Source organism: Pleurodeles waltl, chromosome 8 (assembly GCF_031143425.1).
Source record: "Pleurodeles waltl isolate 20211129_DDA chromosome 8, aPleWal1.hap1.20221129, whole genome shotgun sequence".
Classification (NCBI taxonomy): Eukaryota; Metazoa; Chordata; class Amphibia; order Caudata; family Salamandridae; genus Pleurodeles; species Pleurodeles waltl.
This window is the reverse complement of record NC_090447.1, coordinates 1,513,332,072-1,513,351,539: the sequence shown is the minus strand read 5'-3', so window position 1 is coordinate 1,513,351,539 and position 19,468 is coordinate 1,513,332,072. Positions and strand designations below refer to the sequence as shown.

Here is a 19,468-nt window from a genome sequence, read left to right as displayed (position 1 = left end):
GCACCAGGTGTTAGAAGCATCACTTCACACAAAGACTGCTTTGGGGAGCAGCCTGGGAAGGACTCTTGGAAGGAGAGCCAACCTGAACCCATTCTGCAGTTTGAGACAGGGGAACCACATCCCCAGTCTGGAAAACGTGTAAATGTAGAATTGAAATCACCTCACTTTGTTCCAGCCCAAAGTTCTTCTTGAACAAAATGAGAAGGCACGAAGCGTCTTTAAAGGGCTACTGCATAGCCAGGCCTGGTGGTGGCCTGATACCACATCTCACAGAGGAGAGGGGACGTCACTGAAGTATGCATTGTCTGCTGTGGACGCAGAGAGTCGCCTGGTGCCTAGAAGCCTGCCTACCTTCTGAGAGAGGGAAGGAATCTGCCTGGCCCTGCAGCAGGAGACACTGGTGAGGAGGAGAGGCCCAGAGTATTCTTGTAGTGCTCAGCACGCAGAAAAAGCAGGCAGTTTCAGAGAACACAGTCATGGGCGACCCTTCCCATTCGCTGGTCCCCGGGCTCTCTGCGCAGTACTCAGCTTAGAACAGCCACGTATCAGGCGTGGTCGCGAGCAGTAATGTGCATGTGTGCCTAATCCATGCCTCGGCCATCAGATACTGGGGACTCCTAGGGATACCTGCCGAAGAGAGGATGCAGGTGTGGACAGTGCAACACCTTAGATATAAATCAATCAGTGATACAAACCAATGTTTCTTAACAAACTAAATTGTGTATTGTTCTGTTGTGGGATTAAAGTACTTGCTTTTTCTAAAAAAGGCACAAACTGCTGGACTGGACATTAAGGTTTGGTGCCTGTTGCTTGATTGTTGCGTTCAGAATTTTTTGCCTCCCACACATCCTCCCTAAGGAGCCTGTGACTGATCGCCCTTGGTATCCTGACAGTCAAGTGCGTAAAGCCTACTCGGCTCGGCTTGCAGAGTCATAGTAGGACAGACCCCAGGACACCGGTGGTAAACAACTTGAACCTCCATGGGGGGGGACGGGGATTAAACAAGGATTATGCTGCAATAAAACAGCATATTGATGAGCTGCTTAGTAGCCCCTGTCTGCACCCCCGTCTGTCTGCCCCCACCGCCAAGAATGATTCTGCATAACACTTGGCGTATGGATGAGCTGCAGCGAATAAGTGAAAGTGCGTGTGTGTTTTTAGGTCGAGCATAGCAGTGCACAAGCGCTGTTTTTCTGACATGTCGTTATGTATCTGGGCTTTTAACCACGCCCACTGCACGCCCATCACTATCACTCGTTCGCGGGCTTGCCTTTCAAAAATCCTTTGTTTTGGTTGGTAACTGCTTTACGTTTGTCCCTCCTTGGGGCGGTTTTGTTAGCGCCTTGGCCATCGACCCCGTTACATGGATAATTGCACTTTTGACGATAACTTTGACTGCGAGCGAACTTCTTTTTCCTTTTGTCTCTCTCTTCGCGCTCTCGACGGCGCTTTGAATCAGTTCGCATATGTCAACTGTTCCACTTTTTATTGCAGTTTGTGTGGCAAGAAATGTCCAGTTAGGAACTTACAACGCCAATAGCTCTACCTCGAGCAAACGCGAGACCCTTTGCATTGCAAATGCTTGTTTCTTTTATGGGAGGGTGAAGTTTCGGTCACCCCCACCCCAGAGCTCTGCAGTTTCAGGCCTCCGGCTGCACACGATTCTCCATACATGGTGTAAGGTGCCCCAGCAGCTGACGAGGGTACAGTGTCTGCCAAATACTTTCAGGATGTGCAGCTCCAGCTGCAGGGAGGCTGAGGTCACCGCCCTGCCGGTGCCAGCACAGGTCTTCACCGGCCCCTCGGGCTCACCCCTGGCCCCATCTCAAGTACGGACATGCTGCCATGAACAGCGAGCTAACAAAGGGCTGCGCGTGTCACATGGCAGCGCCCGGGCACACAGGAGCGAAGGCCTATTGTTCACCCATGGCAGGGGAGGTCACTGCAGGGGCCCTCCAGGAAGTAATTACAGGTGCGCAGGAGGTAATGACTGAGGGACAGGAAGTAATGACTGAGGGACAGGAAGTAATGACAGAGGAGCGGGCAGTAATTGCACAGGCAGGGGCTGCAGAGACATTGTCACGGTTTAATCCATGATCTGCACTGGCACAGTTCACCAATGCACGAACTGCCTCGTGCCACACCGGGCATCAGAGGGGACGCCTCCGTTCATGCAGTGCCTTCACACTGGCCAACATTCTGCAACCACAGACAAGCCGGATACTGTCAGGCTTATAAACACTATGAAGGAATTATTGGAAATTACTTCGCAAGTGCTTTGGCGAGGCAGTGACGTCACAGGACATAACCTGGCAGGAAGTGCTGTTTATATAACAGGATAGTCTCCTCCTGCTCAAGAGGCTGAAATTTACCTGTGAGTAGGTGAATATACCCAGAGCCACTAGAATTATGCGGCAGAAGAACGTAAAATTATGCAGCACGATTGAGTAAATCATGCGAAAGGTGCCCGGTGCAACCCTGCAAAGGGCCTTCCACTGCTCTCCAACACGTTTCGCTGCGTTTTAGTAACTTTTGAACCGTTTGGACAAGAAACAACTTTTTGGGTTAAACTGCAGATTATGTGGCTGACAATGGATTATGTGGCAAATCCATCATGTATAAAAAGGCCGCAGGCGCATAACCGCATAATTCCAGTGGGGCCTGAGCATACCGCACCCACAACCATAAATCGATAAATGTGCAGACCCGTAGGGGTGCTTCATTTTACCGCCAAGCTCTAGGGAACCATGGCAGCTGCCAGGATGTTTGACACCCCGGGGTAAAGTGGCCCTTTGCCGCCCTCGTGTTAAAAGGACCACCTCTGCCGCTAAGTGAGGCAATTTGGTGCCCCTGAGGACATTCCTCAGCACCAACCTGGGAACCTTTGCAGGAAACTCGGGATCCTCCTCTGGACTCAGCACAGCCCTCCTCAAACAGGTTGGATTCCATCTAGCGCCTAGACTCCTACATGTGAATGGTGTGCTTTAGAAATGACAACATTGTCACTGTCCTACCCCAAAAGTGGCTCCGATTACGGGGGCACCCAGTGGCGCCAAGAACCACATCGCAAGGATGTTTTAAATAAATCCAGGGTTTGTAAACCGCGCCAAATCACCCCTGGGGTCCCAAGAGGCTGAGTTGTGGGCACGGGGAGATGAAGTGATTTGGTCAGAATGACGGAAAGTTGAGGCGACGCCGAGACTCGAACCTGGTTCCCCAGCTCCGACGTCGGCAGCCCCTTCCCCCCCCCCTTAAGGATTTGAGAAAGTGGGCAGTTTCCTTTGGCCCCCCAGAGAAAGCAGAGTATCTCCTCTCTCTTAGGGGTGAGTATTTCTGCGCCTCAAGCTTTTACACATCATGCGACATTAATTGGCAACAAAAGGCTAGATTTAGCAGGAAGTGCCTAACAAAATTCAAAGTTGTTTCAAATGGCAGCTAAAAGGGGGTCCCAAAGGATGCCCCCGAGCGGGGTAAGCGCGACTGCGGGGGCTGCTAGAAAGGTAGAGAGGGGCACTGTCGGGTCCCAGGCACAGTCTGCGCTGGGCACTGCCGTCGGGCCCTTTGCTGTGCGGCGGGATGTACTTTACACCCTGGGGAGGGGGATGCCCGCCACCTCAAGCGCCTCTCCTCCTGCTAGGAGCGGGGGCTTCCCCCTCAGGTCCCTGGCCTGTTGATTTAAATCCCCGGAGAGCTGCCCTGACCTTTTAAACATCTCCTGTCAGCAGAGACCCCCCCTGGCCCAGCCAGCTCAGCAGGGTAAGGGTATTTATAGCGCCGACAGCAGGAGCGACAGCGACCCCTACCGGGCAGACTGGCAGCCGCAGGGTCACCCCGTGGTACCCACAGCAGACACATCAGGCCCCTTGTCCCCGGACCACCATCCCTCTGACAAGACATCAGCTCCCGCCCGCTCCTCACTGGACAGACCGAGCATCCATCATTTTACAAGAGGGAAGTAGATTAAAAAAATAAATAAATAATAATTAAAATAAAAAAATGGGGGGCGTATTTCCCCCATTGACTTTTATTGAAGAAGAGACAATTTCAGTTGGAGACGGCAAAAACAAAGCCATTTTTGGTTTATAAATTCGGGAGTCTCCCACCTCAATCGGGTCTGTTGCCATGTATGACCCAGATATGACACGCAACAGCATCTACCCTCTGCAGAGGACAATTTCTAAGGTACCCCGACAAAAAGGGAACCCCCTGAGTCTGCAAACGTTGTTAGTATTAATCAAGGCACACACCAGACACCCCATGCATTTTTAGAATCCAGTGCCCAAAGTGCTCTGTCCCTGTTGTAATCTCTCTGTGGGCTTGTAACCACGCCCATGTCATGCCCATCAGTTTGGTTGGTTCGTGGGCTTGCCTTTTACAATTCGCTTCATTTCATTTGTGAAAGGCACACATACGTCATGCCTTTTCTGGTGTTTAGCCCTCCTCAAGCGCACAGACCAACTACTGAAAACATACGAGGCTCCATGTTTTCCATATGGTTTCTGAACTACTTTTTATCTTTATTTCGCAGGCAGCGCGATCTCGCTGCGCAGTAGTCATGCGATTTGCATGACATCGACCCTGTTACATGGCTAATTGCACTTTTGCCGATAGGTTTCACTGTGAGCGAACTTCTGTTTCCTTTTGTGTGTCTCCCTCACGCTTCATTGGGACAGTGGGCACGCTTAGGTGAAACTGTTTTACTTTTCAGTTTATGTGGCAAGAAAAGTCCAGGTAGGAGTTTAAAATGGGAATAGGTCGAACATGAGCAAACGCGAGACCCGTTGCATTGCAAATGCTTGTTCTAATTCTGTTCAATGCCCCTCTGCCTAAATGCACGTGGGAGCCAGAATTTCACAGCCTGGCGGGAGTGACCAGATGGTGGAACCACCCTTATTTATCGTTCACCTGAGTTACTTCAGAGTACTCGAAAGTTGGAAAAGCAATAAAGGGCGCAGACTAATACAGCTGGAATCCTGAGGGGTGCAAGGGGACCTCCTCTGGAGCATTCGTCATCCACTGACCTGGACCGTCGCATGATATCTCAGAGTATTCTTGAAATGTGTGTAGTTGGCTCCTGCCCTTAGCTCATGGGTACTCACAAACATTTTCCCAGGGGCCGCAAAGTGTGATCTCTGGTGAGCCAGAAGGCCACACTGATGCCAACATGGTGGGAGTGGGGCTTTGTGAGAGGAGGTGTTAAGGTGGACGCTATCGTTAAGCTGGGAGATTTGAGTGTAAAAAGAAAGCATTACTGAATTAGAATAAAATAGATTTACACAATGTGAAACCAGAAAACCTGGGATTAGTCCTGGCTTTCCCACTGACCAATTTGTGTGATCCTAGACAATTGTCTAATTCCACATTACCTCCTTTTTCTTCAGTATGACATATCAGAGTACCTGGAAATGCACAAGTTTAGGATACCCGCTGAACAAAACAATGTCTTGGGTTTGATTGAATAGAGTATAATGCTGTCGCTGTGTACTCACAACCCGGACCACCCAGAAGGTTCTATGCGACAACCAGCTTGCATCTCAGCTCACTGTTGGCATTGCTGTCAGGGTGGGCGGAGGCATGAATGTTTCTACGTTCATTTCTTAAAGCTATCAGTTTTAAAAATACTTCTGAATGCACCAATATAATCTGACCTACTAAGGTAAAACACATCTGCGTGTTTGACAAGGGTATCATATTTCTACAAGTTTTTTGCACAATATCTTAAAAAATTACTGTGCTCCTAAAGTTAAGTGGTGCAGGACACCTTATTTGCTTCTCTTTCACTTCAGTTAGTGTAAATAAACACTTGCCTTTTATTTAGCATCTTTCTTAATGTTACCTCTCAATCAAGTAAGCAGCAGCCCAGTGCAGTCATTCTTCTGGGGGCCGCATGTGGCCCTCGGGCCGTACTTTGAGTATCACTGCCTTAGATGAAGGTTCAGGGCATCCCAAGGTTTGCGCCCGTGAGCTCCAGCTAACCAGACAATTACCACAGCTCTGCACAGAAAGTAAATCTGGTTGATTTCTGTGAGTGACTAGAAGATTATTTAGTATTTTAAGATTTAAGAAGATTTTAAGTATTTGAGGAAAAGTTTGAAAGCTCCACTTAAATTCAGAACACGTCAAGGGCACACTGTTTATATTTTAGCCAGACCACCTGGTGAACAGCCAGGGTTTAAAAGTTTTGGCCACAAAACGAACAGCGAAACGCCTTATCAGACTGCTGCCAGGACCTGCAGGAGGGCCAGCTTAAGAAGCTGACCCACAAACACGAGACACACTGCTGCACGGAGCGTCCAGAAGAGGTCACGGTCACCCAGAACCGAGAATCTTCCACTGGATCATGGTCAATGCTGGAGCAACATTCAACAAATCCTCGTATAGCTTAGCTAACGAAAGGTGCATCAAGGCTATCCAGGCTTGATCGCAGGTCATCCATCGATCATGATCTACTGACGATCAAAAGGGTTCAAAGTATCAATGGACGGCTGATACGTTTTCAAACCTTTCTAGGGCAGCGGTTCCCAACCTGTGGTCCGGGCACCATTGGGAGATCATGAAGCCGCCTCAGGGGGTCCACGACTGCTTAGAAATTAATATTAACAGATTAATAAGGGGTATATAAATTAAGTTGCTAAATGTGAAATCAATTATTTTAAAAGTTACTGTAAATGTCAAAGAATTTGAAATTGGAGGCTAAAAATTAAATTAGTATCTTCAGAATGATTCATGGGAGCAGTACAGGTGCATCAAACAGAATGCAGTGCGGACAATTTTTATTTATACTTGTTTGCAAATTAAGCAGAATGGGTTATCATTTGTGCATGTGTTTGATGGGATGCTTGTTTCTGTATTTTGTGTGAATTGTTTTTCAATTCAAATCATGACAGTGTTTAGACCCAGGTTCCGGATTCCAATGATGAATCACTGGGGGTCCCCGGGTTCCAGTACTGATAAAGTGGGGTCCACAAAAGTCAAAAGTTTGAGAACCCCTGTTCAAAGGGAAATACAACACAAGCTTGGACAATCCAGCCCACTAAAAGATCCAAGCATTAGCAAAATTATAGTTATGAAGAAGAAAAGCTGGGGGACTGTACCTCACGTTTCCTCCAACTCTGGTCTGGGAGAGATGCATTTTCAGCAACGTTTGCTCCTGTGAGACTACTGCAGTGGTTCTTAATCTTTTGACTTCTGTGAACCCCCACTTTATCAATACTGGAGCTCAGGGACCACCCACTGAATCATTATTGGAATCCACGGACCCCCCACTGAGTCATTGCTAGAACGAGGGACCCCGGCCTAAATACTGTTGACGATTTGAATCGCAAAACAATACACACAAAAAATCAAAAACAAGCATTCATCAAACAAATACACACATTATAACACATTTTACTTAATTTGCAAAGAAATATAAATAAAAAAAAGGTTTTAATTTTAATAGGAAGGATAGAGCTTTTCTAAATTCAATTGAAGCCACACATCATTCATACTATATTTTGTTTGGTGCAGCTGCACCGCCCCCACAAATCAATCTGAGGGTACTAATTTAATTTTTGGTATCCAATTTCAAATTCCTTGATATTTTACAGTACCTTTAACACTTTTCAGTTGTACATTTAACCACTTTAATAATCTGTTTATATTATTTAATGTTCTAAGCAGTCACAGGCCCCCCAAGGAGGCTTTGTGGACCCACAGACGTCCTCGGACCACAGGTTGGGAACCACTGGACTAAAGGATTATTTATAACCTTTCCCTCACACACAAGAACATCCTAGCTAATATTATGTGGGTACAGTTCGTGAGCAAAATAAACAGAACTGTTATGGCAACAGCTGAAATCAAAGTGAACACAAGAAAAAAAATGACAGCATATTTGATGCCTTCAATACAAACTATGTTCAAATCCCTCCCCAGGTTTACAGCGCCTAGTAAAACCTATTCCATATTAAAGCACTGTGCTATGTTTCTTAAGTTAGCTTGGAAATACCTCAAACACAGGATTTTTTAAAGTTTGTTTACTGTGCACTGTTTGCTAGACTAGGCCTTCCAATGTCTGTTTTCCATTGTGTGTTTGGAGCTCAGATAAGAGGCAGCAAGGCCAACCCTCAGCCTTGGGTCTGCAGCGCTACATCAGTTCCAGGCCTTCAAACTCCCTAAGAGCTTGAAGATCCAACTTCCTGTCATAACTGAGAGCCCAGTGCAAATACACTTCCAGACACTGTCTTTAAATGTTAAATATTGTGATGCAGGTTGTAAAATACTGCACAATTGCTGAGTAGTGTTACCATCAGCATCTTCACACCTATTCCAAGCCTGAAATACATACTTCACACTTCTATATATGAGCTAATGCTATACTCTGATAATACAACACTGTCAATGAATATCTAATATTCTATATAATATGAGCTAATGCTATACTCTGATAATACAACACTGTCAATGAATATCTAATATTCTATATAATATGAGCTAATGCTATACTCTGATAACAAAACACTGTAAATGAATATCTAATATTCTATATAATATATGAGCTAATGCTATACTCATAGTAAAACACTGTAAATGAATATCTAATATTCTATATAATATGAGCTAATGCTATACTCTGATAGTAAAACACTGTCAATGAATATCTAATATTCTATATAATATATGAGCTAATGCTATACTCTGATAGTAAAACACTGTAAATGAATATCTAATATTCTATATAATATGAGCTAATGCTATACTCTGATAGTAAAACACTGTAAATGAATATCTAATATTCTATATAATATATGAGCTAATGCTATACTCTGATAATAAAACACTGCAAATGAATATCTAATATTCTATATAACATATGAGCTAATGTTATACTCTGATAATAAAACACTGTAAATGAATATCTAATGTAATAATACAAAATAAACATATATCTGTGAATACACTGAAGCTATGGTGAGGGGACAAACGATAGACAAAAACACGAAATATATAACAAGACCAAGTGTTCTCATGAATGGCCTGTGATAGGAATCCCTGTCCCTGGTAACCACTGATCAAAACATTGTCTCTCCCTGATTACAAGGTTCATTCAACGCGGGTCTTCGACTGCCCACCCAGGGTCGCATCCTCACAGGGACATATTCCCACATTGCCATCAGTTTGGTGTTCTTCTGACCCAGGAGGATAGTGCCTAAATCTAAGTGAGTTTATACTCCTAAACCACACGTTGTTCCCTAGTAAACCTAGGGGCAGAACACAGGCAGCCTGGTGTATATGTTGCTCCATTTATTCATTCATTCAACACATTCGTAGAGCGCTTCTTGCCACCCATCTGCATTTAGCCCACGGGATAAGCTACTGCTTATGTTAGCTTTTGCAATATAAATGGCACAAAGCGTTGAGACTCAATCATGTGAGCCTAAGTGGAAATATACACTGAATTTTATATCATGAATGTTGGAGTTACATTATTTTTTTAAGAGTGTTTTGTAAGACAGTATTAACAAATATTTTACATTTGAAAAATAGGGTTTGCAGCCAGGTGAGCAACTCCAAGCATTTCCCAGGGGTAATTTTTAGGTCGCGCGCGCAAGCGCTGTGGCCTGTTGTATCTGTTCGCTTTTAACCATGGCCACCTCATGCCCATCACACACTTATTCGTGGGCTTGCCTTTCAAAAATTCTTTATCATTGGTAAATGCTTTGTCTCTCCTTGGAGCAGCTGTATTACCGCCTTGAACATTGACCATGTTACATGGATAATTGCACGATATCCGATACGTTTCACTGCGAGTGAACTTCTTTTTCCTTTTGTGTCTCTCCTTCGCGCTCATGACGGCCGTGGCGCTTTGATTAGGCTAACATATGTCAACTGTTCTACTTTTCATTTTCAATTTATGTGGCAAGAAAAGTACAGTTAGGAATTTACAAAATTATAGCTCTAACTCAAGCAAACACGAGACCCATCACATTGAAAATGCTTGTTTTGGTGTTGGGGGGGTCTCCTGCTGCAAGTGTTTAAGAAAAAACAACAAAGTTCAGGTGTGCATTTGAAAACACGTTATGAAATAGGTTTCTGCCATAGGCGGCCCCCTGAAGCAAATAATTTCAGTATCTCACGCACCTGAAGTTTGAAACTCCACCTTGACAGGTTCTGACGTGGCATTGATGGCTGCTCGCCACGTTCCACCTCCACCGAGGGTCCACGCCGTCACCACACAGCGGTACAGCCCGGCGTCTGAAAGCTGGGTCTGATGTATCCTGAAGCGGAACAGGTCCTCTTGAACCCGCTCCAGCACCACCGCGTCCTGACGCGCCGGGTCCTTCCAGTCCTCCAGTCGCACCAGCGAGTCGTGGCTGAGGGAGACGATCCTGATGGAGGAAGCGGGCGGGTTCTCTGCGGTCACTACCACTGAGAACCGCGGAGCCTTGATGTTGTGGGGCGACACCTTGCAGCTCATCTGAAACGTGTTCCCAGGGGTGGAGTGGGGCTTCTCTTGTAGCGCCTGGACAGTCAGCCGGTAATCTAGGAGGAAACGCAACATCACAGAGTAAAAAACACATCAACATAAGAGGAGCACATGTGTGGAGGTGAGGAAAGGAGGCCAAAAATAGCTGCATCATCTTATTTCAGCTGGAGGGAGAATGATGCTCACATAATCAGTGCTTATTAAGAATGGATGGATCAGCAAGCCTGGAAACAAGGTATGAGTTTCTCTTCCAGTAAGGGGGATCACTCATCTGTACATGGGGCACAGTATGACTTCCTCTCTGAGATTCGAGGAGAGCTCACCTGTCTGTAGGAAGAGAATGCAATGCTCTCTTCTGCGAGGGAGGAATGGTCCCCATGTCCAGTTAGAGGTCATGGATGCCTAAGCTGTCTGTCTATTCAGGTGGAGAGATAGCTCAGCTGTCTATCAAAATAAAGTTTGGTTTTAATTTCTAAATTCAGGGATAGCTCAGCTGTCAACAGCAACTAGGTATCGTTTTTTTTAAATCTTGAACGAAGGACTATCTCAGACATTTATAGAAACGAGGTATTATTTCCACACCCAGATGCAAGGATAGCTCAGCTGTCAATGGAAACGTGGCATTGTTCTCTCTTCGGAGATGGAGGGGTTATCCCACTTCAGGTAGAAGGGAGAATCAGCTGAATGTGGAAGCAAGGTGTGATATTCACTTCCAGATTAAGGAACAGCGCAGTTGTCCTTGGAAACACGCTATGATTTCCTCTTCCGGGTTGAGGGATAGCTCGGCTGTCTGTGGAATTAAGATAAGTTAAAAGCTATCCCTCTGTGAAAAGCTTATCAATGGACAGATGGCTTTATTGTCATTTCCAGGTCCAGGGACAGTTCAGCCGTCAATGGAACCACAATTAATATTTTGTCGTTCGAAGCGGAGGGATAGCTCAGCTGTCTATGGAAATAAGGCATCACATCTACAATTTAAGGGATAGCTCAGCTGTATACAGAAGCAAGGTGTTCGTTTCACAACCAGATCTAGGGACACTTCAGCTGTTTATGGAAACGAGGCACTTGCTGTCAAGTCCACATTCAGGGGTAGCTCCGCTATCTATGATGATGTTATATAAAAACAGAGATGATGACAATGTATAGATTGAGGTGAAATAATGTGCAAACTTTAGATTTTTTGGCTTTTCTGTTTATAGAGCCATGTAATCCAAACAATGCAATGCGTCCCAAAATGTTTTCCAATTGTATAAAACATTATCATTTGTATCAATCAGTTAACTAAAATGGTGACTAAACAATGTATTTTTCAACGGTATATTTTAGTTTCATGTCTATTTCCATAGATTGATAAATGAAATTGTCCACAGAATTTTTTTTTTAAACCAGAAACACTTACCAAGAAAGTTAGTATAAAGCAATATGAACCTGTAATAAGAAGCAAATATTTTAAAAAATAACAAACTCCTTGAGTGAAACACATGTCAATGCGGTTAATTGAGAGAGCCACCACTAAGGATTCATGGACTTGGATGGGATATTCTGTTTTTGCTCAAGGGAATTAAAGTTAGCTTGCAGGAGCCCAAACAACAAGCTGATCTTCAAGTTGTAAAACTACTCCTACTGGTTAAGTCACCCTTTCATTTTGAGGGAGAATCTTTTCTAGATTCACGCGCTGTGAATTGATTTTGTAGCGGTATTTTCTATCAGGAGGCTGGGGTTGTTAAATTGTGTATTTGCAAACAAGTGTTTCAACACTCGTTGGCCCGCCACAGTTTACGTATTGGCTCAGATGTCCACACAGCACTGTTGTGTGAAGGTGTGTACGGAAGACCGTGTGGCTGCCGTGCAGATTTTATTTAAGAATACATTTACTAGGTAGGCTTGGGTTGCTTCCTTTTTCCTCGTCAAGTGGGACCTTGACCTCTCCCTCAATGTTACTCCTGCTGTTTTGTAACAGTCTTAAATTGTTTGGACTGTCCCTCTTGCACGAGTCCCCTTTATAGTTGGAGACCACTTGCTTCTGCAAAGAAGATGAAAAACTGATCTCCCTTCCTGATAGGTTTTGTCTTTTGCAAGTCATACATAATTCCCCGTCTCACATCCGGCATATATAGGGTTCTCATGCATCTTGGGTTGTCGGAAGAAAGCATTTAAGTGTATTGTATGGTTAATTTGAAAATGTGATACTACCTTTGGTGTAAACTGTGGATTTCTTCTCATCACTACTTTATCATTATGGGTTTGTAGAAACGGATACTGTGTTGTAAGAGCCTGCATTTCACTAACTCTCCTTAGCACATCATAGCTACTAAGAAGATGGGTTCCGGGGTTGGATAGTTTGACTTCTGCATCATGCATGGGTTCAAAGGTACCTTCATTAGTTGTGTCATCAGCAAATTGAGGATTCTCTTAGTCCGGGGGGATGCCCTCCCCCTAGGAAATGTTCTATGATGAGTGTGGTGAAGATAACTCCTTGTATATGTCACTATGACTGCTAAGTGAACCTTCAGTGAGGCGTAGGAGAGCTTTTTGTCTAGCAGAAGATTACTGCTATGTCTCTATTAAGGCTTCTTGCTACTCCAACGTTTGCACCTGCTTCACTTGTTAATATTACACCTTCTTGTAGGCCTCCTGGTTTCATTAAGTATCTCCATGGGCCTTGGTGGTAAGTCTAAACAACCAAATTCTATGTATTTGAGAACCAGGCTTGCAAGTTCAGATTAGCTGGCTCAAGATGGAAAAGTTCTCCTTCCTGTATTGTTTGTAGGTTGGGATGTACCAGAGTTTTCATGAACCAGCCCTGCACATTTCCACTCGGTCTGAGAATCCTATTTGCGACGCCCAATGAGGGGCTACCATGATTAGTTCCATGCATGCTTGCTTGCATTTCTGTATTGCTCATGGTATCAATGGGGCTGCTGTAAGAGTGTAGGCAAAAATACCCGACCTTTCTGTCGACGGTGCATTTCCTGGTGACTGCGGGTGGTGAATTCTGGACGCGAACCTTTGGCATTCTGCATTTTTCTGGGGTGCAAACAAGTCTGTGTGTGGTGCAACCCATTTCTGAAAGATGTCATGAACTACTCATAAGCCCCCAATTGTTTGTGGGGTTTCTCTGTCTGCTTCTAAGTTCTGTTCCCCGAGTAGGTACATCACAATTAGCGCCATCCTCCCTTTTAGAACCCACTTCCATATATCCTGCGCTTGTTTCGATAGCACGCAACTCCTTGTTGGTTGTGATAAAACACTGTGGCTGTGCTTCGTGTCTGCATTTGGACCGACCTTCCTTTTGCATGTGCATTGAAGGCCTACTGCCCTAAAAATGCTCCTGGGCTCTAACACAGTTTTGTGTTGCACTGCTTCCTTTGGGCTCCATCGCCCCCTCGGTTTCAGTTTTCCCATGTGAACACCCCACCCTATGTGGGGTGCGTCTGTGGTAATGGTTACTGGAGGAGTCAGTAGTTTGAATGGTCTACTGGGGGTGTTAGACTCCCCTAAAATATATATTCTGTAGTAAACAGATGGATGAAAGAGCTTTCAGTCGGGTAGTGTCTCTCAGATTTCACCTGGATTTTTACATGCCAACACTGACTGACTGACTCTCTCAGTCTCTCCCTCTCTCATGTTTATAAGGCCTTAAAAATGTTGATTAGTTTGAAACATATTGTGTTTTAAGTACCCCTAACAATCTGCACCCCTATCTCTTTCCCATGCTCCTTAAGCATCCCTCATGCCCTGTTTCTTATATAATGTGTTTTAAAAAGATGTCCTGCGTGACTGTTGGGAAATCTGAAGCCCCTTCAACCCCCAATCATACTGACCAAGCCACGCCCCTGGGTCTCCCCCTTGTAATGTTTATATTCAACCATTGCATCTCTTTCTGTGAACACAGCTAGACCCCACCAACTCCCAGCTGATTGCAACCATAACTGGTGCAGCCACTCCTGCTGTAGTCTCGTGTGTTGTCTCGCTGAGCGTATTAAGGGAAGGCAAGATGCCGACATAAGCCACCATCCTCCCCACTGTTCTCACCGTCGGACACCGACCCTTCTGGTTGAGACGAGCTTGCTTGGTTAGTCCCTGGACTCCCTTTGAATGCCTCCGTCTTCCATGTGTTTACGACTGCCCCTATGAAAGTTTTTTCCTTTTCCCAGTTAGGTGATTATTTTTGCTGAAGGAGAATCTTAGCTTGAGAAATAGTTTCTCTGCACCATTTGAAGGACTTCGCATTTACTAGCCAGTCATACAGATATGGATAACATGTATTCCCTCCCTTCTGAGATTCACAGCCACGACAGGTAGACACGTTGAGAAAAGTCTTGGTGCAGACTTTATCCAAAGAGTAGGACCTTGAATTTATAGTGAACCCTGTCCATACGCAGCTTCATGTATGGAGCTGGGAAACCTGGTAGGGCAATTTTTGGTGTCCTTCTTCTAATGGGTATGTGCGAGCAGCCACCTTTGAGGTCTATGGTTGCCATGAAGTCTCATGTCTGCATGAGAGCGGTGGCCTCCTGCAGTAAAGTTGTTTTGAATTTTTGTTTGGTTTATCTTGATAGATCTGTTAAGTGCCCTTGCATTTACTAAGTACTATGGGCCTTGATGTATTTTGCTACTGCCCTGTCTTTTAAGGAGGCCATTAACTTCTTGTTGCAAGCGCAGTTTTTCTTCCTTGCGGGTTCCGCTTCCTCTTATTGTAGGTGGTCGCTTAGCTGTTCTACGCAATAGCGATGGATCAGATTAATACCCATTTGCCAGAGGTGATCTTTCTCTCCTGGAGAAACCCTCCAACCACCCTACTACTCCTGGCTTGAGTAGGTGGGATAGTGGAGTAAAATCACTTGCTGAGGATGCACGCCCCTATGGATGGTTCCTCTTCCAGGAAAGGCGTGTTGTGAGGGCAGTGAATTCCTCCACTGTGGTGGTGTGGCTGGCCGGCCACTCTGTGTCATGTGAACGATGCTTCTGTTGTTGAAGGTGGCACACCTCGTCTTGTTGGTATTTTCCTCCTTTGGGCCAGTCCTCCATGAAAGTCCTCCTTGCTCTGGAAAGTCCCAGGTGGTTTTGCCTTCTCAATGTCATTTTTCTTGCAATCAGCTGCATTTCCAGGAAGGCTGCCCTTGGTAAGAAGTATGTTTATGTCTGAGTCCTGAACCTCTTGTTTAAAATCAGACCCCCTCAGTCCGGCCTGCTGCCTCAGTTTAGTTGCTACGCAGAGTTATCAGTGTCTGCAGCACCTAATGTTAACTTTAGGCAAGTCTTACCCTCTTGGCCACTGTTTTTGCCCTCCCTTTGCACTCTTTGGGCAAATTATGCATAAGCTCATCAATCTCGTTGCATTATTGATGGGCGTAAAGGATGAATAGCACAATAGTTAGCTATGCGTCACTGCGCTGATCTGACCTCGCCATCTTTCATCCCACCATGTCTAATCGCTAACTCTCCTTATTGGGGGGGCTGTTGAGGTGGGAGCATTTGCCCTCTTTCCTGCTGTAGTCACAATTACTGAGCCTGCTGCCATGTTTCCCTATAGCGCCTAGTATAGCGCCTGTAATATAGCGTCTGTATTTTGTTTCTACTGCAGTACAGCCACAGGTTCTTTGAACGCCTCTCGACCCTGGTTCAGGACTCTGGGCGACATGGATAGGCACTAATTTCTCTTATGATCGGATAATGTCTCTAATAGTAAATATGATTGCGACTGACCTTTTTCCAGCTGAACACCACAGGTGTCTGCTGCCCTATTTATAACTGCATTATATGTAGTAATGTCATCAGGGTGACGGTCTGGACAGGTTTTAATCTACCCCCTTCCTCTGGCAAATCAGCATATACGTCTTGCCAATCCCTCCAACTTGGTAAGGATCCTGCAAAAAAAAAAAAAAAAGAACTTTCTTTTCCCATACTTGAAGAATTCTTCCTTGTCCTCCTCCTGTGCTTTGGGTACAAATGGTTGGTCTAAGTCCATCACCTATTGTTCTGTGTCCTTTTCTCTTGGAGCCTTTAGGTCGATTCAAAAGAGTTGTCGAACTCTTACTGCATTCTCATCAAGGCCTCCATTCTGGCACTGAGGCACTGTGTTTTTCTCTTGACATAGAGATCCTTTTGACTTATGTTGACTGTTTCTGTTCTGTTATTTGGCATCAGTGTTGAAGTCTCCTTGGCAGGAAGTTCCTTGAGCCTTCTATGCGCTCGATCACCTTTCGACTTCGAAGTGGCTTCTGAGCGTTGATCTCCAACAGTACCTTTTCCTTGTACCTGTTGGGCACTTTCAACTTCTGCTTGCCTACAGGTATTGAAGGTTTGAGCGTCACAACTGTCTTCGCATCAGAGTCTTATGTTTTCGGCTCAGTACCTGTGCACCCTTGATGAGTTTCCTGATGTTTCTTTTCGACCTCTTTCAATATCCTCTAGACTGTTCTCTCGCTGTGTGATTCAATGAATTCTTAAATGTCAGGACCTTCTCCTTGGGCTACGGCGGTGTCCCCGTGTGTTTCTTCATCACCTGACAATTCAAAGTCCTTGAGGGACTACTGCTAAGAAGAGAAAGCAGCATAGACTACAACAGTGGTTTCCTACTGTTTGACTTCTGTGGATCCCCACTTTATCATTACTGGACCTCGGGGACCCCCACTGCATCCTTATTGGAATCTGGGGACCACGCTACTGAGTCTAAAAGCTGGGCACCTAATCTGTTAATATTATTTAATTTTCTGAGCAGTTGCAGACCCCCTGAGGAGGTTTCACGGAGCCCCAGGGGTCCCCGGACCACAGGTTGGGAAACACTGGACTAGAAAACATGCCCTCACTACAGCCATAGCTCTCACTGAGGTCACACCAGGGACACACCTTCCCTGAAAGATGCAATAACCACTGCAATCCCTGGTGGAAATTTCCATTTCACCTGTTTCAAATGGTTTAAACTAGATCAAGCTGTGGTAAATTGGTTAACTGTTATGGAGGAAATTCCAGTTGGAGCTCAAAAATGTTTGCCTATGCCAGATTCGTTTTCATTCCAATAGCCTCCGCTTACCCCAGCTGGTATATTTGTGTGAGCAGAAACATTGTCAATATGTTTTACTGGACTGTTACAGTCCAAGATAAAAAATAAAATACCTGCTACCAAAGGACCCACTAAAAAGACATTTTAAACTGGCCAACTGGAATTTCCATTGCAGAAGGGTGGTGTTGGTCTTTATTCTACCTATGGTACTCCAGAGGCCAAGCAGTGGTGTTAAGTGATGAAACACATAAGCACAGGAACCCAACTCCGTGACATAGCACGTACCTTCAGACGGCCAGAAGATATTCACATGCTTAGATGTCTCCTCCTTGCTCTTGGTCCAGCTGGTGGCCCCCTCTCTACTCCAAGCGGCTACAATGCAATAATAATTCCCCCGGTCGGAATCCATGGTCCACCGTATCCGTAACGTAAAGCTGGAGACATCAGGCTTGAAGAAACCAATGTCCCCATTCCGGGCACGCTCACGGTACTTGTCCTCCACCCGCAGCACTAGGTCCTGGTCCATGGTGGCCACCAGCTCGGAGGCCGCAACGGCGTCACTGCGCTGCGCATGTGCGTAGTACCAGGCTACGGAGAAGCGCATACTGCTGGACAATTCGGCAGAAGATACTTTGCAGACCAGTTCTGTGGGGTCTTCTGGATGCAGCGGGATGGTGGGGGCTTCCAATGACACCTCATACTTTGGAACTAGAGATACAGGGAGAAAAAACAGGAGAGTGCAATGAGACTCAATAAAAGACAAAAAGAAAAGCAACACAATGGAAGAATGGAAGAGCAGTGGCAAGGAACTGTGTGCAACAAAACACCGACTAAGAGAAAGGAAGGGGATGGACTCTCTGGGAATAAAGGAGACAACAGGAAAAGACAGCACCCAAACACAGGTGGGCAGAAGGAGAAGAGATGCAGGAAAGAGTTACAAAGTAGGAACAAAAGAACCCTGGTGAATAAGTGAAAATGAACAGTGTGAAGAAATGGGGAACATTTCAAGTAAAGGAATTAAACAGAGAAAGAAGGCAAAGCAGAAGTTATTTCTTTAGTTAGAAGCGAAATGTGAAAAAGAGAAAGTAAATAGAAAAATTGTAAAATAAAGGAGATTGGAAAGAGCATGCAAAGAAAACATGTAATGTCTGATGTAAGGAAAGGAAGCAAGAGCAACGGGTGCTGACAGAAAGGATGGAAAATAAGAAGAGGGAGAAGAAAAGCAAACTGGAGAAACCCTGAAAAAAGGTAAATGGGAAAAATGTAGAAAAATATGACAGAATGCAATAACAAGATAGAAGGGAATGTAAGAAGAGTGGAAGTACAAGAAGTGGACTAAATAGGAAGAAAGTAAAGCAAAAGCAAATAGAAGACAGTGGGAGAAAAGTTGAGAGACAATGAGAAGAATAGAGCATAAAGAAAGAACTAAACAGATAGGTGAATGACTACAGAGAAAACTAGAATTAGCATGAATTAGCATCACCACAAGGTCTGGGAAAGCTGTCGAGATTATAATTTTTTTTCTTTTTTTTTCTTGCAAACATTTGGCATAAAATTAACAAGCAAAGGCAAAGCCAATAGGTCTCGACTTTGGGACCTACTAGGTTTGCTAATAGTTTTTAGTATTTTAGTATGGGTCTGCCATGTGGCTGAGAGATGCATTGATGCCGGCAGACTGGAGGTCAGAGTACGGGTGGATGTAAGGTGGGTGTAGGTGGAGCGAAGGATGTACATGGCTCGGCCCATAAGAGTTCCATACTGCCTTCCAAGTTATTCCCTTAGTCTCTAGAAGAGATAGAGATTTGACAATACGGTGGTAAGCTATATCCCAGTCACCGCCCTCCTACTTCACCCCAAAGTAGGCCTGCTCTGCCTGCTATTGCCACCTTTACAGAGTCAAGCGTGCAAAAGAAGTAGCCTGGTTGATGTACTTGAATGAAACAAAATCTGAGCCCTCACAGTCACAATATTAAACATCAGGGATGCTTAGAATA

The 19,468-nt window shown here is 45.1% G+C and overlaps 1 protein-coding gene across 2 annotated transcripts in view; it reads right to left on the bottom strand.

The window, feature by feature from the left end:
- The window catches only part of PTGFRN (prostaglandin F2 receptor inhibitor), a 378,388-nt gene that overhangs the window by 105,401 nt on the left and 253,519 nt on the right, over positions 1-19,468 (bottom strand). For both annotated transcript variants that reach the window (XR_011194649.1, XM_069202804.1), the window contains exons 5-6: positions 17,760-18,182; positions 10,123-10,524 (exon numbers count right to left, since the gene is read on the bottom strand). Coding sequence is in view for 1 of the 2 variants with exons in the window: in XM_069202804.1 (XP_069058905.1) it covers positions 10,123-10,524; positions 17,760-18,182 (825 nt within the window). In the remaining variant the exon portion in view is untranslated. The remainder of the gene's footprint in view (positions 1-10,122; positions 10,525-17,759; positions 18,183-19,468) is intronic.